The sequence below is a fragment of the Pongo pygmaeus genome, chromosome 19 (assembly GCF_028885625.2).
Source record: "Pongo pygmaeus isolate AG05252 chromosome 19, NHGRI_mPonPyg2-v2.0_pri, whole genome shotgun sequence".
Classification (NCBI taxonomy): domain Eukaryota; kingdom Metazoa; phylum Chordata; class Mammalia; order Primates; family Hominidae; genus Pongo; species Pongo pygmaeus.
The window spans coordinates 96,935,733-96,952,975 of NC_072392.2; the positions used below are offsets into that span (position 1 = coordinate 96,935,733).

The 17,243-nt window shown below is 48.5% G+C and overlaps 1 protein-coding gene across 5 annotated transcripts in view; it reads right to left on the reverse strand.

Moving 5' to 3' along the window:
- Nucleotides 1-382: 382 nt before the first annotated feature.
- The window catches only part of CYTH1 (cytohesin 1), a 111,199-nt gene continuing 94,338 nt past the window's right edge, over nucleotides 383-17,243 (reverse strand). For all 5 annotated transcript variants that reach the window (XM_054456699.2, XM_063656563.1, XM_063656564.1 and 2 more), the window contains 3 exons: nucleotides 7,378-7,449; nucleotides 6,603-6,757; nucleotides 383-2,510 (listed from right to left, as the gene is read on the reverse strand). In XM_054456699.2, the coding sequence (XP_054312674.1) occupies nucleotides 2,432-2,510; nucleotides 6,603-6,757; nucleotides 7,378-7,449 (306 nt within the window). In that variant the 3' untranslated portion in view covers nucleotides 383-2,431. The remainder of the gene's footprint in view (nucleotides 2,511-6,602; nucleotides 6,758-7,377; nucleotides 7,450-17,243) is intronic.

Consider the following 17,243-nt stretch of genomic DNA (forward strand, 5'->3'; position numbering starts at 1 on the left):
TGCTTCTGGGTTCTAGCCCACTGAGACTTTTCCCTGTTTATTCCCTGGCATTATGAAGTCATTTCTGGAAACTGAAATCATACTAAAAATGTATTATATTGACTGAAGGCATATTTCTTGATCTTAATTTAAAACTGATGTTTCACGTTTCTTCTTCTAAAAAAGCGGGGGTGGGGGGGGTGCGGTGCAAAGACTAAGTTACTTATCTTTTCTGACTCTGCTCTTCTTAACAGAAGACAGAACCCTCCTCCCACTTTCAAGGTGTTACGACTGAACTTGAGGTGCAGCTGGAGTGACACCCTCCTGCACAAGCGTCCGGTCAGTACCCCTTTCCCACCTCGAGGGCCCCGCCCGAGCCCAGAGATGCCACGAACAACAAAGATGGCTTGGGCAGATTTGGAGTTTATTTGCTGCAGTTCCTTGGCGCTAGTTTACAAGGCAAAAACAAACAAACAAAAACAATTAGAATAATTATAATTTCTTAAAAACCCTGTCAACAACTTTCAGTCATTTCTTTATATTTTTGTATTTTGACAAAACTTCTTTTAAACAAATACAAAATAATCTAAAAGGAGAAAAACTATACATAGATTATTTACACCTCTGATAAATAGACTAATACTGACCCAGGTGCCTCTGTCTAGGAAACACTTGAGAACCAGGCCAGGGCCCGGGCCAGCTGGACAGGCTCCAGCGCCGGCCCAAACACACCCAGACCTCGGCAGGCACCACCTGGTTCTCCCACCCAGAAAGTTCAGGTTTCCAGCCTGGACCCTCTTCTGTCACCCTCACAAGCTCTGGCACAAAAGTGCCTAAAGCCATTCCCTCCAGGTAGGATCTACACAAAGTGACGGGGAGGGAGGTGACAGACTGTCCCCCTCTATTCCTCCCAGCACTCCTCTGCAAAAGCTATTTCCAGAGATGCTCGCCAACCCTAAAGGATCAGAGGAGCCGTGGCGACGCGGCCCTGTGGAAACCCGCAGCTCCTCCACCTGCCTCCTCGGGGCCGCGCCCTGCACCGCCCTGGTCCAGGGTCCTGTGGAGGGGCGGGGCGAGACGGCCAGACAGCCAGCCACCTGCTCTGCCTGGACTGGCATGCTGGCCCTGGCGGAGTGGCAGGAGCTGCCCTGAGAGTCCCTGAGAGAACGGCAGGAAAATGCTGCGTGTCATGGCTCCCTTCATACTGTAATGAGGAGGGGCAGGGCCAGCTCACACAGTGCCTGCAGGGGAAGACAGAGATGTGAGAGGCAGCCCGGCCACCCCCCTCACTCCAGTACACCCCACGGAGCAGATAAAGGCCCATCTTCCCCTCTACGGGGCCCACCACAAAATGCATCCAGAGTAGTCCAGTTAGGGCTGGTTTTGAGGCAGAAAAAGCTGAAGCCCTACGGGGATCGGGGAAGTCCTACTCCTTCCTCTAGAACGAGGACTGGAGTCTGGGGAAGAGGAAGAAAACCCAAAATGAAACAGGTTATCCGGAACCTCTGTCCCGATAACCTTCCTCACAGTTTTGGTTATTAGGTATTTAGCTCAAGGAAAATGCTGACTTTCTACTTTAAAGCCCAACAAGAACTTGGATTCTGAAGGAGGAAAACAACGTAAGCGTCCAGTTAGTTCTCTCCTCTCCTCGGCGCTCCGCAGGCACTTGGGATGGAAAAGCATCCGCGGGAGCTGCCGGACTGCACGCTGCTGCCGACTGCGCCCCCGGCCAGGGCAGGCCCCCGAGTCTGACTGTGTCATCTGAGGCTCCACTGAGCCTCTGCCCTCTGCGTCCTCGACCTCACCTGTCTGTCTCGCCCAGACAAGCACCAGGCAGCGAGCTCCCACAGCACAGGAGAGGCAGGCCAGGCCCGGCCGCGGGCCCAGGCTGATGCCCCTCGGCCACAGCCCCGGGTGCTCTTCTCCAAGAGAAGCTCCCCAGCGCAGCCAGGGCAGGATGCACCTGAACAGCACTATGTTCTCTCTTAAAAAAAAAAATAGATCTTTATAGTATGTGGCTTCTCTTCCTTTCCACCTTTTTCTCTTAACATATAATAATATATGGATACATGGATACATGTATTTATGGTGCAGGGTTTGAAGGCTTCTTCACGGGGACAACCAAGAGGTAAACAGTTGGCTCCGAGCTCTGCTACCAGAACACTGAGCAGAGAAACTGGCCAGGAGGCTGCCCTGCCGACAAGAGCTCTGCCCTGTGAGGGAGGAAGGCTCTGGAGCCCATGCTGGACAGGTGGCCGGTCCTCTCTTCCCCAGTGCTAACTGCCCACCCTTCTCCCACTTAAAAAAAATAGCAAAAGCTGAAGCTAGTCTCTAGGAATCCAGGGCGGGGCCTGGCAGAGGACGCTCTGCTCGGCAGCAGTGCATCCGTGGAGGTGCGGGAGAAGAGCGGGAGCTCCAAGGCCCCCGCAGACCAACGCCCTTGGCTGCACACTCAGTGTCGCTTCGTGGAGGAGACCTTCTTTTTCCGTGCTGCGAGCATTTCGTAGAAAGGGTCCCTGCTGATGGCTGCTCTGGAGCACAGAAAAGGGAGAAAACAGAGACGTGAGGGACAGAATCAGAAGAAACACACCCAGACAGGGGCTTCTCAGGGGCCCCTCGTGCCCCAGAACCCCTGTCCCACCATCACTGCAAAGGCCAAGTTAGTGTCCTCCACCCTTGCTGTGTCCACACAGTGACCTAAGGTGATACACTTCGAAACAGACACAGGAACATGTGACAAGAAAATTTTGGGGTTTTTACCTGTTTCAACGTCATAATCAATTCACATTTAGGAACAGAATCATGCCACATTCTTACAGCTATATTCCAATTCAGAGAAAAAAAACTGGTGCTTGAGTTTCCATGATGACATCTGACTTTGCTTTGCAGCAGCGAGTGCCACATAATCAAGCTGTCACATGCAGTCCTCTGGCACAGGGTGTGTGATAGCTGGCATGGTAATGCAGTGGGGCCTTCCAAGCCCCCCACGTGCACCTGCTCAATAACTAAGGCTCCATGACTCTGCAGGCGGCACTGCCCGGCACGATGCTGCTGGTGGGGCACCATGGACAGACCGGCTGGACCTGGCTGGGTCTCCGGTGCACAGGGAGGGGGCCCGAGCTCATGCTTGTGCTACAGCCTCAAAGACAGCAGCACAGGCTGCGCCGTGGGCTGGAGCACCTGCAGTGGACTGGCAACACCACAACCCTATGTCTGCCATTCTCGACTTTCAAGCAAGTTATGGTCTAAAGTCCTGACACTTAATTTCTTTCCAGGGAAGCAGTATCCTAAGTGATGATTTGTTCCAGAGCTCGGGCACAAGCCTCCTGACTGCAGGCAGGGCACCCACCCCTGCTGAGCGGTGGCACCAGCAGCTGCTATGGCTCTCCTGGGCTGACCTGGAACCTATTCATGAGAGACAGTGTGCCCATGGGAAAATGCTTCCACAGCTCCCCAGGGAGTGCTAGGAACTGAGGAGCACTGGAAACATGTCCTGATGGGATCTCACCCGGAAGCGGTCTGACCACCCGAAGTGCTTTGATCTCACCCGGAAGCGGTCTGACCACCCAAAGTGCTTTCACGAGGAAATCTGGCAGCCGGGACACCTGCTTTCATGTTTGGAGGTGTTGGGGTGAATCTCCCTTGGCTTCCTGGGTAGGTCAACCCTTTCAGGTAATCTGGGGGGTTCTGCAGAGAAATGCGTGTGGCGCTGCCCTGTGTGCAGAGGCAGAGTGTCAGGTGATGAGGGGGGCTGGGCTGCGGTCGGACACCAGGCCCCAGGCCCGTCCCTGCCTGGCCCTGCCTGCTGCTCCTCAACTCCCGCTTCCTCACATGTGAGCTGGAGATGCCCCACCTCCACCTCCCTGGGTTCCGGAGAGTCAAAAAGAGATCCCGTATTCAAAGAGCACATCTCAGCACCTGGCCAACACACTCCATGGCAGCCGCTGTTACCGCTGACACGCAGTTCTACTGCTGTACCTCTGGGTACAGCGTGAAGAAAGTCCCAGCATTAGAGAACACACCTGATTCTACAGAACCGAATGCTGGGACCACCTGCACGGCAGGGGCACTAGAACTGAGGGTGCTGGGACCACCCGCGCCGCAGGGGCACTAGAACTGCGGGTGCTGGGACCACCCGCGCCGCAAGGACACTAGAACTGAGGGTGCTGGGACCACCCGCGCGGCAGGGGCACTAGAACTGAGGGTGCTGGGAACTCTAGGAAAAGCACTTCGTGAGAAGAAAACATGTCCTGAACTTGACCTCGAAAGCCTTTCTGGCAATACTGGGGAGGAGGCATCCACCAGCCAGATCATCTTCCTGCTCCTGTTGTCACCAACGTTTCCACTGGGAGAAGTATCTAGGGCCAAGGACAGGTGAGGCTGCATGGTGGTTACCAGTGCAGCTGCGTGAGTCACACTGCTCAGGTTTGAGGACCAGCTCCACCTCTGTGTGGTTTTGGACAACTTACTCAACTTTGCTGTGCCTCAGTGTCCCTCATCTGTGAAATGGGGATAATCCTAATGGTCCCACCTTGCACTGGGTGCAAGAAGGTTTGAGGACAGCGTGCCTGCAGAGTGCCAAAGGGGGTGTCTGCAGATCCCGAGGCTGAGGCCAGCCTGCTCTGGGACAGAGCAGAGGAGCCCAGCAAGCCCACAGGAAAACTTGGCACTCACGCTCATGAAAGAATTGAAATTGTGACTTTGAAAAATGCTTAGTTTTTCTGACTATAGAAGTAAAAACCATATGAAAGACACATGTACAAAACCAGCCAAAACTTTTTTGAAAGACCAGTGAGGGGAGGACAGGGAACTCGCCAGCAAGCACAGTCAAAAGACACCACGATGCTACAGGGGGAGGGGTGGGCGGCGTTCATGCTGGGAGGTGCGGCGGAGCGACAGGTGCTTCAATGAAGCGTGGCGGGGGAGCTGGGTACACTCTAAGGAGAGCACATGAAGTCAGTGGGGGCGACGCCAGTGAATCCATAAATGGTGTCCGGACCATCAGTTATTCATTCATGAGAACAAACTTACAATCCTTACTTCAAATCTTATATAAAAAATACATATCGTAATGATTCAATAAATTTTTTTTCAGTATGTTAAAAAAAGGATACAGGTCCCCCACAACACTGCTGTTTTCTTCCCCAGAACACAGGGCTGGTGCCATTACTAGTAGGGGACTCTGAAAGCACCGTGGCGCCGTGTCTGCTCAATGGAGGGTGGGCTGGCCCCTGCTCAGGGCCACACTTCCCATGATGGCTGTCATGCCAGGGAAGCTGCCGAACCCCATGCCCACTAGACGATCTCATTTAATCCTCAAGAGCCCCATGAGGCAGAAATGACCTCTATCACACAGAAGAGGTAGGTTACCCACCTACCAGGCACTGCGCTCAGAGAGACAGAGTGAGGACTCTCAGCACAGCGTGACCTGGCGCCAAATCCATCCTCTCTCCAGCTGGTTCCTGTCTGTTTTCATTGCATGAATTTTCAGATTACTTTTGAGAGGATAAATCATCTATTCCTTTCCCTCCATCATCACATCATCTCCATCTTCACTCAGTTTTAAGGTATTTAGCCTGGGCCAAAACCTACACTGGTCTGAGTAGAAATACCAAAAGATAAAACAAAGGCTACAGGATATACACTCCCTCGGGAACGGGGCTGTAGCCTGGGCGGGAGAAAGCCCGTCACACAGTACACAGAGGACTTACAGGGGCCTTGGCAGTCACCTGTGGGCACATTCTCCCTGTTTTCCAGGTGAAGTCACAGGCAGCTGAGGAGTCTTTCTCAGGAAAACAGCTAGGTGAACTCTCATGGATGAAGCACCCAGGAGGGAGAGGACAAGGCTGTGCTCTTAGGAGAAAGGATCACTGAGAGAAGGCAAAGTCAGAACGCTCACTGCTGACCCTCGCACAGGGACTGGAGGGAGAGCCAGGCGGACCAAGTCCCAGGCAAGAACATTAAGCAAGAGAAGCCAACTGGCTTTAGAAAGCCATGTTTCCAGATACTTGTCACATCAGGAAATTTCCGTGATAGACCTTACATGGCGTGGCCCAGTGGAGCCGACAGAGCCGAGAGCTAGGAATCAGAGGCCTGGACTCGGGAGCTCCACTTCTTAGCTATGGAACCCTGAGGAAGCTTCTCCTTCCTCCCGGACCTTGGATCATGGTATGTGACTTCCAGCAAATTTCTTAACCTCTATGGGCCTCAGTTTCCTCATCTGTAGCTAGGAAAACGGTGTCTCACAGGATTCACAAATTATAGAACATGACTACTATCTCCCCTGAACTGTCACTATGAGAATGAGAGTGGCTTCGTCAGACACGGAAAGACCAGTTGAGCAGATGGCATCTGTGTGGGTAGCTCACTCGCCTCTTCCTATTTTGGGTCTATGAGGACACGTGGGGAACCCAGATGGGACGTGCTCTCTTACATATGCTGTAATAGCCAAGAATCCAAAGGCCTCCTGGGAAGTCGTCAGCTGGGAACCAGGACGAAGCTTCCCTAAGAACTTGGAGGACAGAAGAGATGCAGGCGGCATGTTTACCCACCAAGACGATCAACACCTGGTGAGGTGAGGGCCGCGTCAGGCGCGCACTTAGCCTTTCTCAGCAGTCACTTACTTAATACACTTAATCCACTCCTCCTTCTCCTCGGGCGTCGGGGCTGAGATCCGGTAAACAGTGTGGTTCCCCTCCACCACCCGCCCGTCAGCCTCGGTCTTGCAGGCCTTGATAACTTGGTCTTTATTGTCGGGGATATAAAGCTCAAAGCAGTTCTGAGAATCAAAACAGAGAGGGAGAGAGTGGAGCAAAGGAAGCTGTTAACTGAGAAACATGCTGATTTCTTTCCCCAAAGCCCCTTTATTCTGACCTTCACAAAATACAAGGAATACATATTTTCCTGTGGAAAAGTGAAGTCTAGAAGTGGAATTCTAGAGACTGTAAATTGTATATAAATAAGTCTTGTTTGCAAACATATCGGCCTGATACAAGTTAGCTCCACTTCCAATGCATGTAAAATACGGAGAGAACTGCAGGTTACTTAAGACTTTTTAAAGTCAAGCCACTAATATCATAATAGTCCAAAACAAAGGAAAAATAAATGGAAGGCGTCCCGAGGTTATAAACTACATAGCCCGCTCATGCGTGCTTGCCGCTGCCATTGCAGGAGGGGCAACTTCTACACCCCATGTGACATTCACTAAGTGAAATGATAAAGCAGACAGATGGCACAGGAAGAAGTGATTTCGAGTCTCATCTTTGGCTTGAACAATATAATAAAAAATTAGACTAAATAAAAGCCTGATCACGCTTTTCAGTTTTTTGGTTTTTTAAACAAATCTTTGAAATGCCCATCCCCTTTCTCCCCTCAAAATATCTCAGCAAAAATACTCACTGGTTTTTTGGAGTCCTCCACTTCCCGGATACTCAGATTCTCTAAAGGGATGATTCCACGGGGCTCCTTATCCTACAGAACAGTTGAAGAGAGGAAGTTTAAGATCACGGTTTAAGGACACACACTGTCAGATTCCTCGCCGGCGACTCATCTGAACTTTCCTGCCTTCTCCCAGGACGTGAAGTTCACAAATCAGCCTGAGGGAACTCCTTACATTCTAAACAAGAATAACACCAAAAATGTCTGAGGACTGTCAATATAACTGCAAGTCCTCTGCGAGTAGAAAGACCAGAAGATTCAACAGACACCGTAAGAGTGTGGCCAGCAATGACCCTCGCACAGGGACTGGAGGGAGAGCCAGGCGGACCAAGTCCCAGGCAAGAACATTAAGCAAGAGAAGCCAACTGGCTTTAGAAAGCCATGTTTCCAGATACTTGTCACATCAGGAAATTTCCAGCCCCGTGATAGACCTTACATGGCGTGGCCCAGTGGAGCCGACAGAGCCGAGAGCTAGGAATCAGAGGCCTGGACTCGGGAGCTCCACTTCTTAGCTGTGGAACCCTGAGGAAGCTTCATGACCCGGGCATGGTCCTCCAGCAGGGAGTGTGTGGGCCCCTTTCCCCTAGAAAGAACCTTTCCCTCTTCCCTTTGCCTGGCTCTCCCACTCACCTCCGAAGACTCAGTTCTGGGGCAACAACTCCAGGAAGCCTTTCCTAGTTTCACCCTAGCGCCCCTGATGCCTGGGGACCGCAGCTGTGGGTCAGACCATTAACCACTCACTGCCTCTGTGCATCGCCCCACCGCCAGACAGTACAATCCTCAGAGACACTGCCATCCTGACAACTCCACCTGGATTTCCAAAGGCACCTTGACTCCTGTCCAGAACAGAGCTGCACCTGCCAACTAGTCCCGTCTCATCTGCAGAGGGCAAAGCACCGCAGACACTTCCAGCATACGTCTGACGGCACCTTCACAGTCCCCTGACATCCAGCCAACCCATGGCCAAGTCCTAGCACTGTTAAAGTCTTTATATTTGGCCAGGAGAATGGTGTGAACCCAGGAGACGGAGCCTGCAGTGAGCCCAGATACCGCCACCGCACTCCAGCCTGGGCGACAGAGCAAGACTCCGTCTCAAAAAAAAAACAAAAAACCAACCAGTTCTGAGTTCTCTAAAAGCGAAAAAGAGTCTTTCGGCCATTTCCCCATCCTGGGTAGCAACTATTTCCAACTTCTTCAAGCCAACCTGCTTGGTCTTTACCTCTGTATCTCACACATCTCCAAAATACCATATTAGAACCGCCTTTTGAGTGCTTGATTTTAGATGTTATCTACAGAAGAGGACTGAGCTCCTCCTCTTACCCGGGCATATTCATATTCTCCGTCCTCCTAAAATAACGATCTGGTCATCTGAGGAAGGGCTATACAGTGTCTTCGTTAACACCACATTTCTCTTCCGACCTGTGCCATATAGTGAACTTCCTAATTTTTTCCTTCCTGAAAAGCTTCCTTCCCGACTGGAACCAAAATTACGGAGGGTGGAGAAGTGGGTTATTCCTTTGATTTATATTTCTGTGACCTTACCACCAAAACCAATTGCAAATGGTTAACCTCTTATCAAAATCTCCTTGCTAATGCTAATTTGTATCAGGCATCCTATTAATTTTCATTTCTTGAAGTAATCCTTCCTGGAGCCTCTGAAACCTGTTCCAGTCTGAACTGGTTGCCTTGATACTTGGAAAACTGCTTCATCCTTAAGCTCAGCACTCTCCATTCCAGAGCACTCTTCCCTCCTCTGTTGAAACAAGAGGTTTCAAGATCTCTGGTTTCCTACAGCCAAGGCCTTTGTCCTCCACCAGCATCCTGAGAAAGGGTGTGTGGGTGGTAACATTTCTGAAATCTCACTTGGCTAAGAATGTTTCTATTGGACCCTCACACCTGGCTGCTATCTGGCTGGGCCTAACAGTCTAGGCTGGACGTGACTCTCCTCCAAGACTGGGAAGCCCAGCATTCCTGCCTTCAGCATTCAATATCACCCCACACAAAGCTGTTCTGGTTGCTGGTGCTTTGCACACGACTGCCGTCCTCTGTGTCCTCCGTGTTCTGAGGTCCCTGAGGCGGCAGCCTTGGCGTGCATTCATTTTCAGTCATCATGCAGGGTATTTGGTAAGCCTTCCAACCTGGAAACACATCCATCGTTTGGGGGAGGTTTTTAAAAATTATTTTGTCAAGGGTTACCCCCTCTTTCTTTTCTCAGCTTCTCTGGAACATGCTAGACCTCCTGGACTAGTTCTTCTTTGGAAAATAAAAGTCTTTCCTTTATTATTTTCCCTATGCCTTTTTATTCTTTCTGGGAGATTTTCTTAATGCTTTTCTTCCAACTTTTCCATTGAGTTTTCACTTCTACCATGCTTTGAATTTCCAGGAGGATTTTTTTTAATTATTTTTGTTCGTGGCTTCATACAGGATCCTGTTCTTGTTTCGCAGCTGTGATGTCACCTGAGACAGCTGAGTCTCTTCACAGCTGGTGGTGGACCCTTCTTCTTCCTGGACCCCTCCCTCTCTCTCATCCAAGTTGCTCTTTGGCTGTTCGGCTGCTTTGGTCTCTACCTGCTCTCAGCTGGCAGGAATTCCTCAGGTATCTGGCACTCCTTGGTTGTCCCATTTGAAGAGTGGAAGACTAAGAGCTAACTGGGACCTGAAGCCTGTGGACTGTGACCATCTACAAGGGCCCTCTCACTAGGCTGTCTGCTGGGGAATCTGACTAAATATCCTCACGCCTCTCTTCTTGGGCAGAGAAGTTTCCCACTCTGTCTGCAAGCTACAGACCTGGCTACCTGTGGTTCTGAGAGCTGAGTGAGGAGAAGCTGGGGGTGGGAGAAGTCCTCGGCATTCGAGAAGGCTGCATTCACGCCACACTCCTGTCTGGGGAAAATGCCCCTGCCTTCAACTGGGCCTAGAATCCCTCATCCAGAAACGCTTGGTCAGTCTCCTGTGAGCGAGCGCTCAGACTTCTGCCTGGGTGGTGGGGACAGGCCCTCAGGGGCATGAGGTGAGGGCGACAGCTGGTCTGTTTCCTAAACAGTTCTCAGTCAATTCTGCTTCTGGTTTTTACCCTCCCCATTCTCACTTCTAGAGTTTAACTGGTGCCTGCACCTTTTGAGGATTCCGCTGGGTTAACTGGGTTGAGGCATGACCAGGTGAGCAGGTGGGTGGTCTAAGAGTAATCACACTTTGGACCTCAATAAGTATGTGACATAATGTATACTCTTTGACTGGTGAGGCCTGCGGCATCCAGGTTACACATGCATGATGCACGTTCTTGATGGAAAATGATTTTAAACCAAGATGATTTACACCCATGGTCTTCAGCCTGGGAGTGGGGACCAGGTTATAAGAAGACCCTCCTGGTCACTGGGAGAACCCACTGGGGATTCTGGTATCTTTCCTGGCCCCGCCTCTTTCCTGCTCCTTCCTGCAGAGCGTGGCCCTCCTCGCTCTTCTCAGCACACTCATCCTGCCACTTGAGAATTGGCTTGAATGAGCCAGCATCGCAGACAGGTGCTCACGCTATCCCTCAGTGCTGGAGTGAAAGACAGAATGAGAACCACTGATGGAAACAACTAAACGTGAAGCTCCTGGGCAGCAATGTAAAATCCCAAATATTAAAAAGGCTGCTGTCTAGAACTGCACGTGGACACTGGCAGGCCTAAGAACAGGCAGGCTGCACCCCTCACTGATGACTGTGTGTGCCAGTAACCACTCCCTTCCCCTGTGAAGAGGGAAATAACCGAGGCCAACATCTTTGGCTTTTTAAATTTGTCTTTAAGAACAATCACTGTTGTTGTAAAAATACGAGTTGCTTATTATAAAGAACTAAATATTGTAGAAAAGAATACAGGTGAAAGGTTTAAAAATACCCCAAATCCAATCACTCCTAAATTATCATTGCTGACATTAGGTGAAGATATTTTGTGTGTGTACAGAGAGAGGGAGAGAAACAGGTTTTATGAAAATGGGATATTTCAAGTGGTGTTATTTTCATAGAACACATTCTATTTTAATTGTTTAGAATTTAACAGGGGGAAAAAAGGAAGCAGAAACTGAAGAAATGTTGAACTTCAAAGTAAATATTTCTTTACCACAAGAGTTCCTGAAATAACCTTATTCAAGTTAAGACAAAGAAGTTTATGAAAACATTAAGAGGTTTGACCAGGCATGGTGGCTCACGCCTGTAATCCCAGCACTTTGGGAGGCTGAAGCGGGCAGATCATGAGGTCAGGAGTTTGAGACCAGCCTGACCAACATGGTGAAACCCCATCTCTACTAAAAATACAAAAATTAGCCGCATGTGGTGGCACGTGCCTGTAATCCCAGCTACTCAGGAGGATGAGGCAAGAGAATCTCTTGAACCCGGGAGGCGGAGGTTGCAGTGAGCCGCTGCAAGATCGCACCACTGCACTCCAGCCTGGGCGACAGAGCAAGACTCTGTCTCAAAAAAAAAAAAAAAAAAAAAAAAAAAAAAGAGGTTTTACTCATTCTTTAAAAAAAATACAACATGCTTCCATTTTAACAATATTTCTTGACTCTGCATTTTAAAAAGTACAAAATCTTCTAATTCTTCACATCGTTCCTCCTCCCACCTCCTGATTTTATTGATTATTTCACTTTTACATTGCCCAGGTTTATAACATTCATGGTATCTCCTGCAGCCACAATTTCTGGTTAATTACTATTCGTTTTATATTTAAGCATATTTTAGTATTAGCTCTATATTTAAGTTTATTTAGCTATTACTTCTATGTGAGGTATATTTAGCTATTAGTTCTATACTTAAGTATATTTTGGTATGAGTTCCATACTTAAGTATATTTTCGTATTCTGAACTTAAGCATATTTTAGTATTAGTTGTATATTTATTAGTTCTGTATTTAAATGAATAGTTCAATGCTCACTACCAGTCTTTTACTTCCCAGGGCCTTTCTTGTGATTTATTCTCTTACTTGCTGGATGTTACTGTCAAGCAATTTTTTTTTCAAGAAGGTTCCAAAGTGCTGCATTTCACATGTTTTCTTCAGGAGAGTGTGGCCAGCTGTGCTTTACTTAAACAATACCATGGCTGGATAAACGGTCTCGGGTCATTCTTCTCCTCAAAACTGTGCAGACCTTGATACTTTAATTTCTGGGACTAAAAGCTGCTGGAGATGATCTGCTTTTTCCAACAGAACGACCAGACACTTGGCTCCAAGTTCAATGGTCTAAGGGACCAGGATTTGGAGCGACCCTTTCTGTAACAGTTTCCTGAAATACGGTGTCTTCTTTGATTTGCAGATTCAGGGCTTCTTCCTCTTTCTCAGGGAAATCACCTCATGCCACACTGTATTTTTGATTCTGCAGGCACCAATTACTCTGGTATTATTGGGATCGTCTTCTGTTCTCTGCATCTGCTAGCTTTTCTCTCATTGTTTTAATACTTGTCTTTTTCAGATATAATCTGTGATTGGCTCAAGCATTTACGACATTATATTTATAGGACATGATTATATTTTCAGCTAATTTGTTCCACTCCTTAAAGTTTTAACTTATCTTTAAGAATAAATGTTATAATTCTATGATTATATATTAATGGTTGCATTGAAAGTATATGCTATTGCTTGGGTTCTCACTTGTTTGAAGATGGAAACCTTGCTTTTCTGGCCTTCCAGCTGGCTCTGGTAATCTGTGAGTGACCCCTGGTTCTCCTCCCGTGAATCTCTGATCTGCCTGTGTCCCCCTAACCACTTACCCTGCCCTGTGGTGGGCAGCCAGGTGTTCTGCATTCTAGCATATTATGCAGTCTCGTAAGAGAATGGTGAGTGGCGGGAGAGCTCATCTAAGATACTCCCCGAGTTCTGGTCTTTCCTCTGGGATTGTAAGTATACAACGTTAGGGTTTGCTCCATCTATCTGGGCAGCAGTCCCCAGCCTTTTTGGTACCAGGGACTGGTTTCGTGGAAGACAATTTTTCCATGGACCAAGGCAGGGGAGGGAAGATGGTTCGGGATGATTCGAGCATGTTACATTTTTTTAAGTTAATTAATTAATTAATTAATTAATTTTTATTTTTGGGGGCACAGTTTTGCTTTTGTTGCCCAGGCTGGAGTGCAATGGCGAGATCTTGGCTCACCGCAACCTCCGCCTCCCGGGTTCAAGTGATTCTCCTACTACAGCCTCCCTAGTAGCTGAGATTACAGGCATGCGCCACCACACTTAGCTAATTTTTTATTTTTAGTAGAGACGGAGTTTCTCCATGTTGGTCAGGCTGGTCTCGAACTCCCAACCTCAGGTGATCCGCCCACCTTGGCCTCCCAAAATGCTGGGATTACAGGCGTGAGCCACCGCGCCCAGCCTACATTACATTTATTGTACACTTTATTTCTATTGTTATTACACTGTAATATATAATGAAATAATTATACAACTCACCATAATGTAGAACCAGTGGGAGCCCTGAGCATGTGTTCCTGCAACTAGATAGTCCCATCTGGGGGTGATGGGAGACAGTGACACCCAACATGTGTTGCTTGTGTCCAGTCTACTCTGTAATCACTCTTTGGCTGCTGTCACTGCAGAACACAATGCTTCACAAAGACAGGATGCTGGGCGTGGAAGCAGGCTTTCCGTGCTTTTGGGGCAATCTCATGATATTCTGCCTCGACTTTAATCCAGAACATATGGAGATTAGAAGTTGTCTCAAACATACTTTTAAGGCCACTGTCATTTGCGATCTCAAGCAGTCGATCCTCTTCTAGCATTGGCAAAGGTGATTCACCTGGCTTATTCTCAAATGGGTCACGGATCCATTCCTTTCCAGTTCAGGTTCTTTTGTGGTTGGGAAGTATCGCTCAAGCTCTTCTGAAAGCTGAGGCAGGTGATCATGCACCAGCTGGGGGAAAGAAGGCCCTGGCTCCATCTCTTTCACAATCTCTCTAATGTTTGAAACATGTCAGAAATCCCAGTGTTCACTCGTCACCCCTGTAATTCCAGTTTAGCTTTGAAAGCAGCCACTTGATCTGCCGACTGGGACACACTTGTCACTCTCCCCTGAAGTGACAGATTGAGTTTGTGAGAAGGTTTAATCTGTCACACAAGTACACAAGTTTCCTGACCTATATTCTGTGTCACTGAAATGTGCTGCTAGTGGTGACTTTTTCTAGAAGAAATCTCTGAAGTGGCTGTTGTAACTCAGAAACTCTGGCCAGTGATGTGCCTTTAGAAAGCATCTCACTCTGTGTATCAGAGAAGCCGTGCGTGCTCTGTGTCCATCTCCTCCCAGGGCTGCATGAACAGACCTGAGTTAGGGCATGTACTTTAATGTGGTTGGTAATTTTCATCACATCCTGCATAAATGTTAAGTTCAGGTGACACTTTTTGGCTAGCCAGCACTTCTCTATGGATGACATACTGCATGGACTCACATTTAGAAGTGACCTCTTTGACCTGAGTAGTGAAACCAGAAAGCTGTCCAGTCACGGCAGCCATTCCATCCATGCATATAACACCACAAAACAAAACAGTTCAGTTTCCCTCATATGTAATAATTCAAAGACTTGAATAGCAGCCGTGGTGTTGGTTGCCAACTAAAGCACACATAACATATCCTCATGAACATCCCCCTGAAAAATATGTCACAGAAAAACAAGCATTGTTGTCTTGTTGTCAACATCGGTAGACTCGTCAACCTGGATTGAGTACCAGAGTGACTCATTAATCCTCTCTAACAATTGTGCCTCAATATCTGCTATTTCATCAATCTGTCTAGTTATGGTGCTGGCCAAAAGAGCAACACGTGCCACCTTTTGAACCACAGCCTCTCCTAAAAGCTCATGACAAATGTCCTTAGCAGCAGGCAGGATCAACTCTTCACCAACAGCCAGTCCTGGCTTTGGCAATGCGGTTAGACACTAAGAATGATGCTTTCAGTGCAGACATATTTGATGAAGGGGTGGCCTTCAATAATTGCTTCTGTTCTTGATGTTTGCATTTTTTTGTTTTGAAAACTCCAAAGGCTTGTCTTTTGATGCAGGGTGCTTGGTCTCCATGCGGTGAAGCAGTTTTGAAGCTTTCATGGCTTTGTTGGGTAGTTGGTCACCACATATTCTACAAAGTGGGCTTGGCGAATGTGATCACCTGTTGAAATGAACCTAGAATTTGAGTAGAACTCTTGGCATTTTCTTTACAATGCAGCTTTATTTTTGTTAGCAGTCTTGGCGTCTTCTGCTGTCTCATCAATGGGTCTCTCCCTCTTTTCAAAGAAGCTCTCCAGTGATGTTTGTTTTTTACTCATTTTGGCCAGGGTTGGTGGGTGGGCTTACCAAAACCGTGGCTGAGACAAACACACAGTGTGGGAAAGAGATGCGGATGGCAGTGGTAAATAAAATAAAGGGCATGCCATGCATGGACTGAAATAAGTGTTGGATTCTGACTTAGAGCCTGCCACCAGATACAGCTGTACAACTGAAGTACATCAGCTCACTTGCCACTATAAAGCCTGCCACCAGAGGCAGGCTAATTGTCACTTGCCACTCACTGATAGAGTTTTGATGAGTCTGCAAGCAACTGTATTATTATGGTCTCTATGCAGTTGTGCAGTCAAACCTCTCTGCTGACATTCATCTGTATTTGCAGCTGCTCCCCAGCACTAGCATCACTGCCTCAGCTCCACCTCAGATCATCAGGCATTAGATTCTCAGAAGGAGTGCACATCCTAGATCTCTGGCCCACGCAATTTATAATAGGGCTCGCGCTCCTATGAGAATCTAATGCCGCCACTGATCTGACAGGATGTGGAGCTCAGGAGGTGATGTGAGTGATGGGGAGCAGCTGGCTGTAAATACAGATGAAGCTTCCACCGCTCGCCTGCCACTCACCTCCCGCTGTGTGGCCTGGCTCGTAACAGGCCACAGACTGGTACTGTCCTATGGCCTGGGGTTGAGGACCCCTGTATTTGGGGATGGATATCATGCTCATGGGAGACCCTCCATGGACAGTCTTCCCCATTGAATATACAGTCCTGAGCCTTTACTTATGTCTATAACGGCTGCTTTTTTCACTTTTCTCATTTCACCAATGTCCACCCAGCAGGAGATTTTACTACTCCTTGATCAGGGAGGAAAAAATAACAAGTCCCATTCAGTTTGCTTCCTCCCAGACCTCAGAAACCAGCGAGACTGCCAGGTCTCCTCTAATCCCTGGCTGTGAGGTAGAAACCCTGCACACTGCTCCTGACTGCTGCCTCTGTCACCGCTGCTTCCGCTGCTGCCCAGGGCTGCAGTGCACTGAATTCGTTCTGCCCCTTCCCCTGCTTGGTTGCTATTTTTCCCTACTTATTTTTTTACTAGTCTTTTGCTCTGTTAAGTAATTCTGTGTGGAAGTTTCAATCTACCATCTTAATTCTGACAGCATCCTCTCTGTGTCTTAAGAAATGTATTCAGCACTTTGGGAGGCTGAGGCGGGCGGATCACAAGGTCAGGAGATCGAGACCACCTGACTAACACAGTGAAACCCCATCTCTACTAAAAATACAAAAAATTAGCCGGGTGTGGCAGTGGGCGCCTATAGTCCCAGCTACTTGGGAGGCCGAGGCAGGAGAATGGCGTGAGCCCGGGCGGCGGAGCTTGCAGTGAGCCGAGATCGTGCCACTGCACTCCAGCCTGGGCGACAGAGCGAGACTCCATCTCAAAAAAAAAAAAAAAAAAAAAAAAGAAATGTATTTACTGCTGGGTGCAGTGGCTCACACCTGTAATCCCAGCACTTTGGGAGGCCGAGGCAGGCGGATCACCTGAGGTCAGGAGTTCAAGACCAGCCTGGCCAACATGGTGAAACCCCATC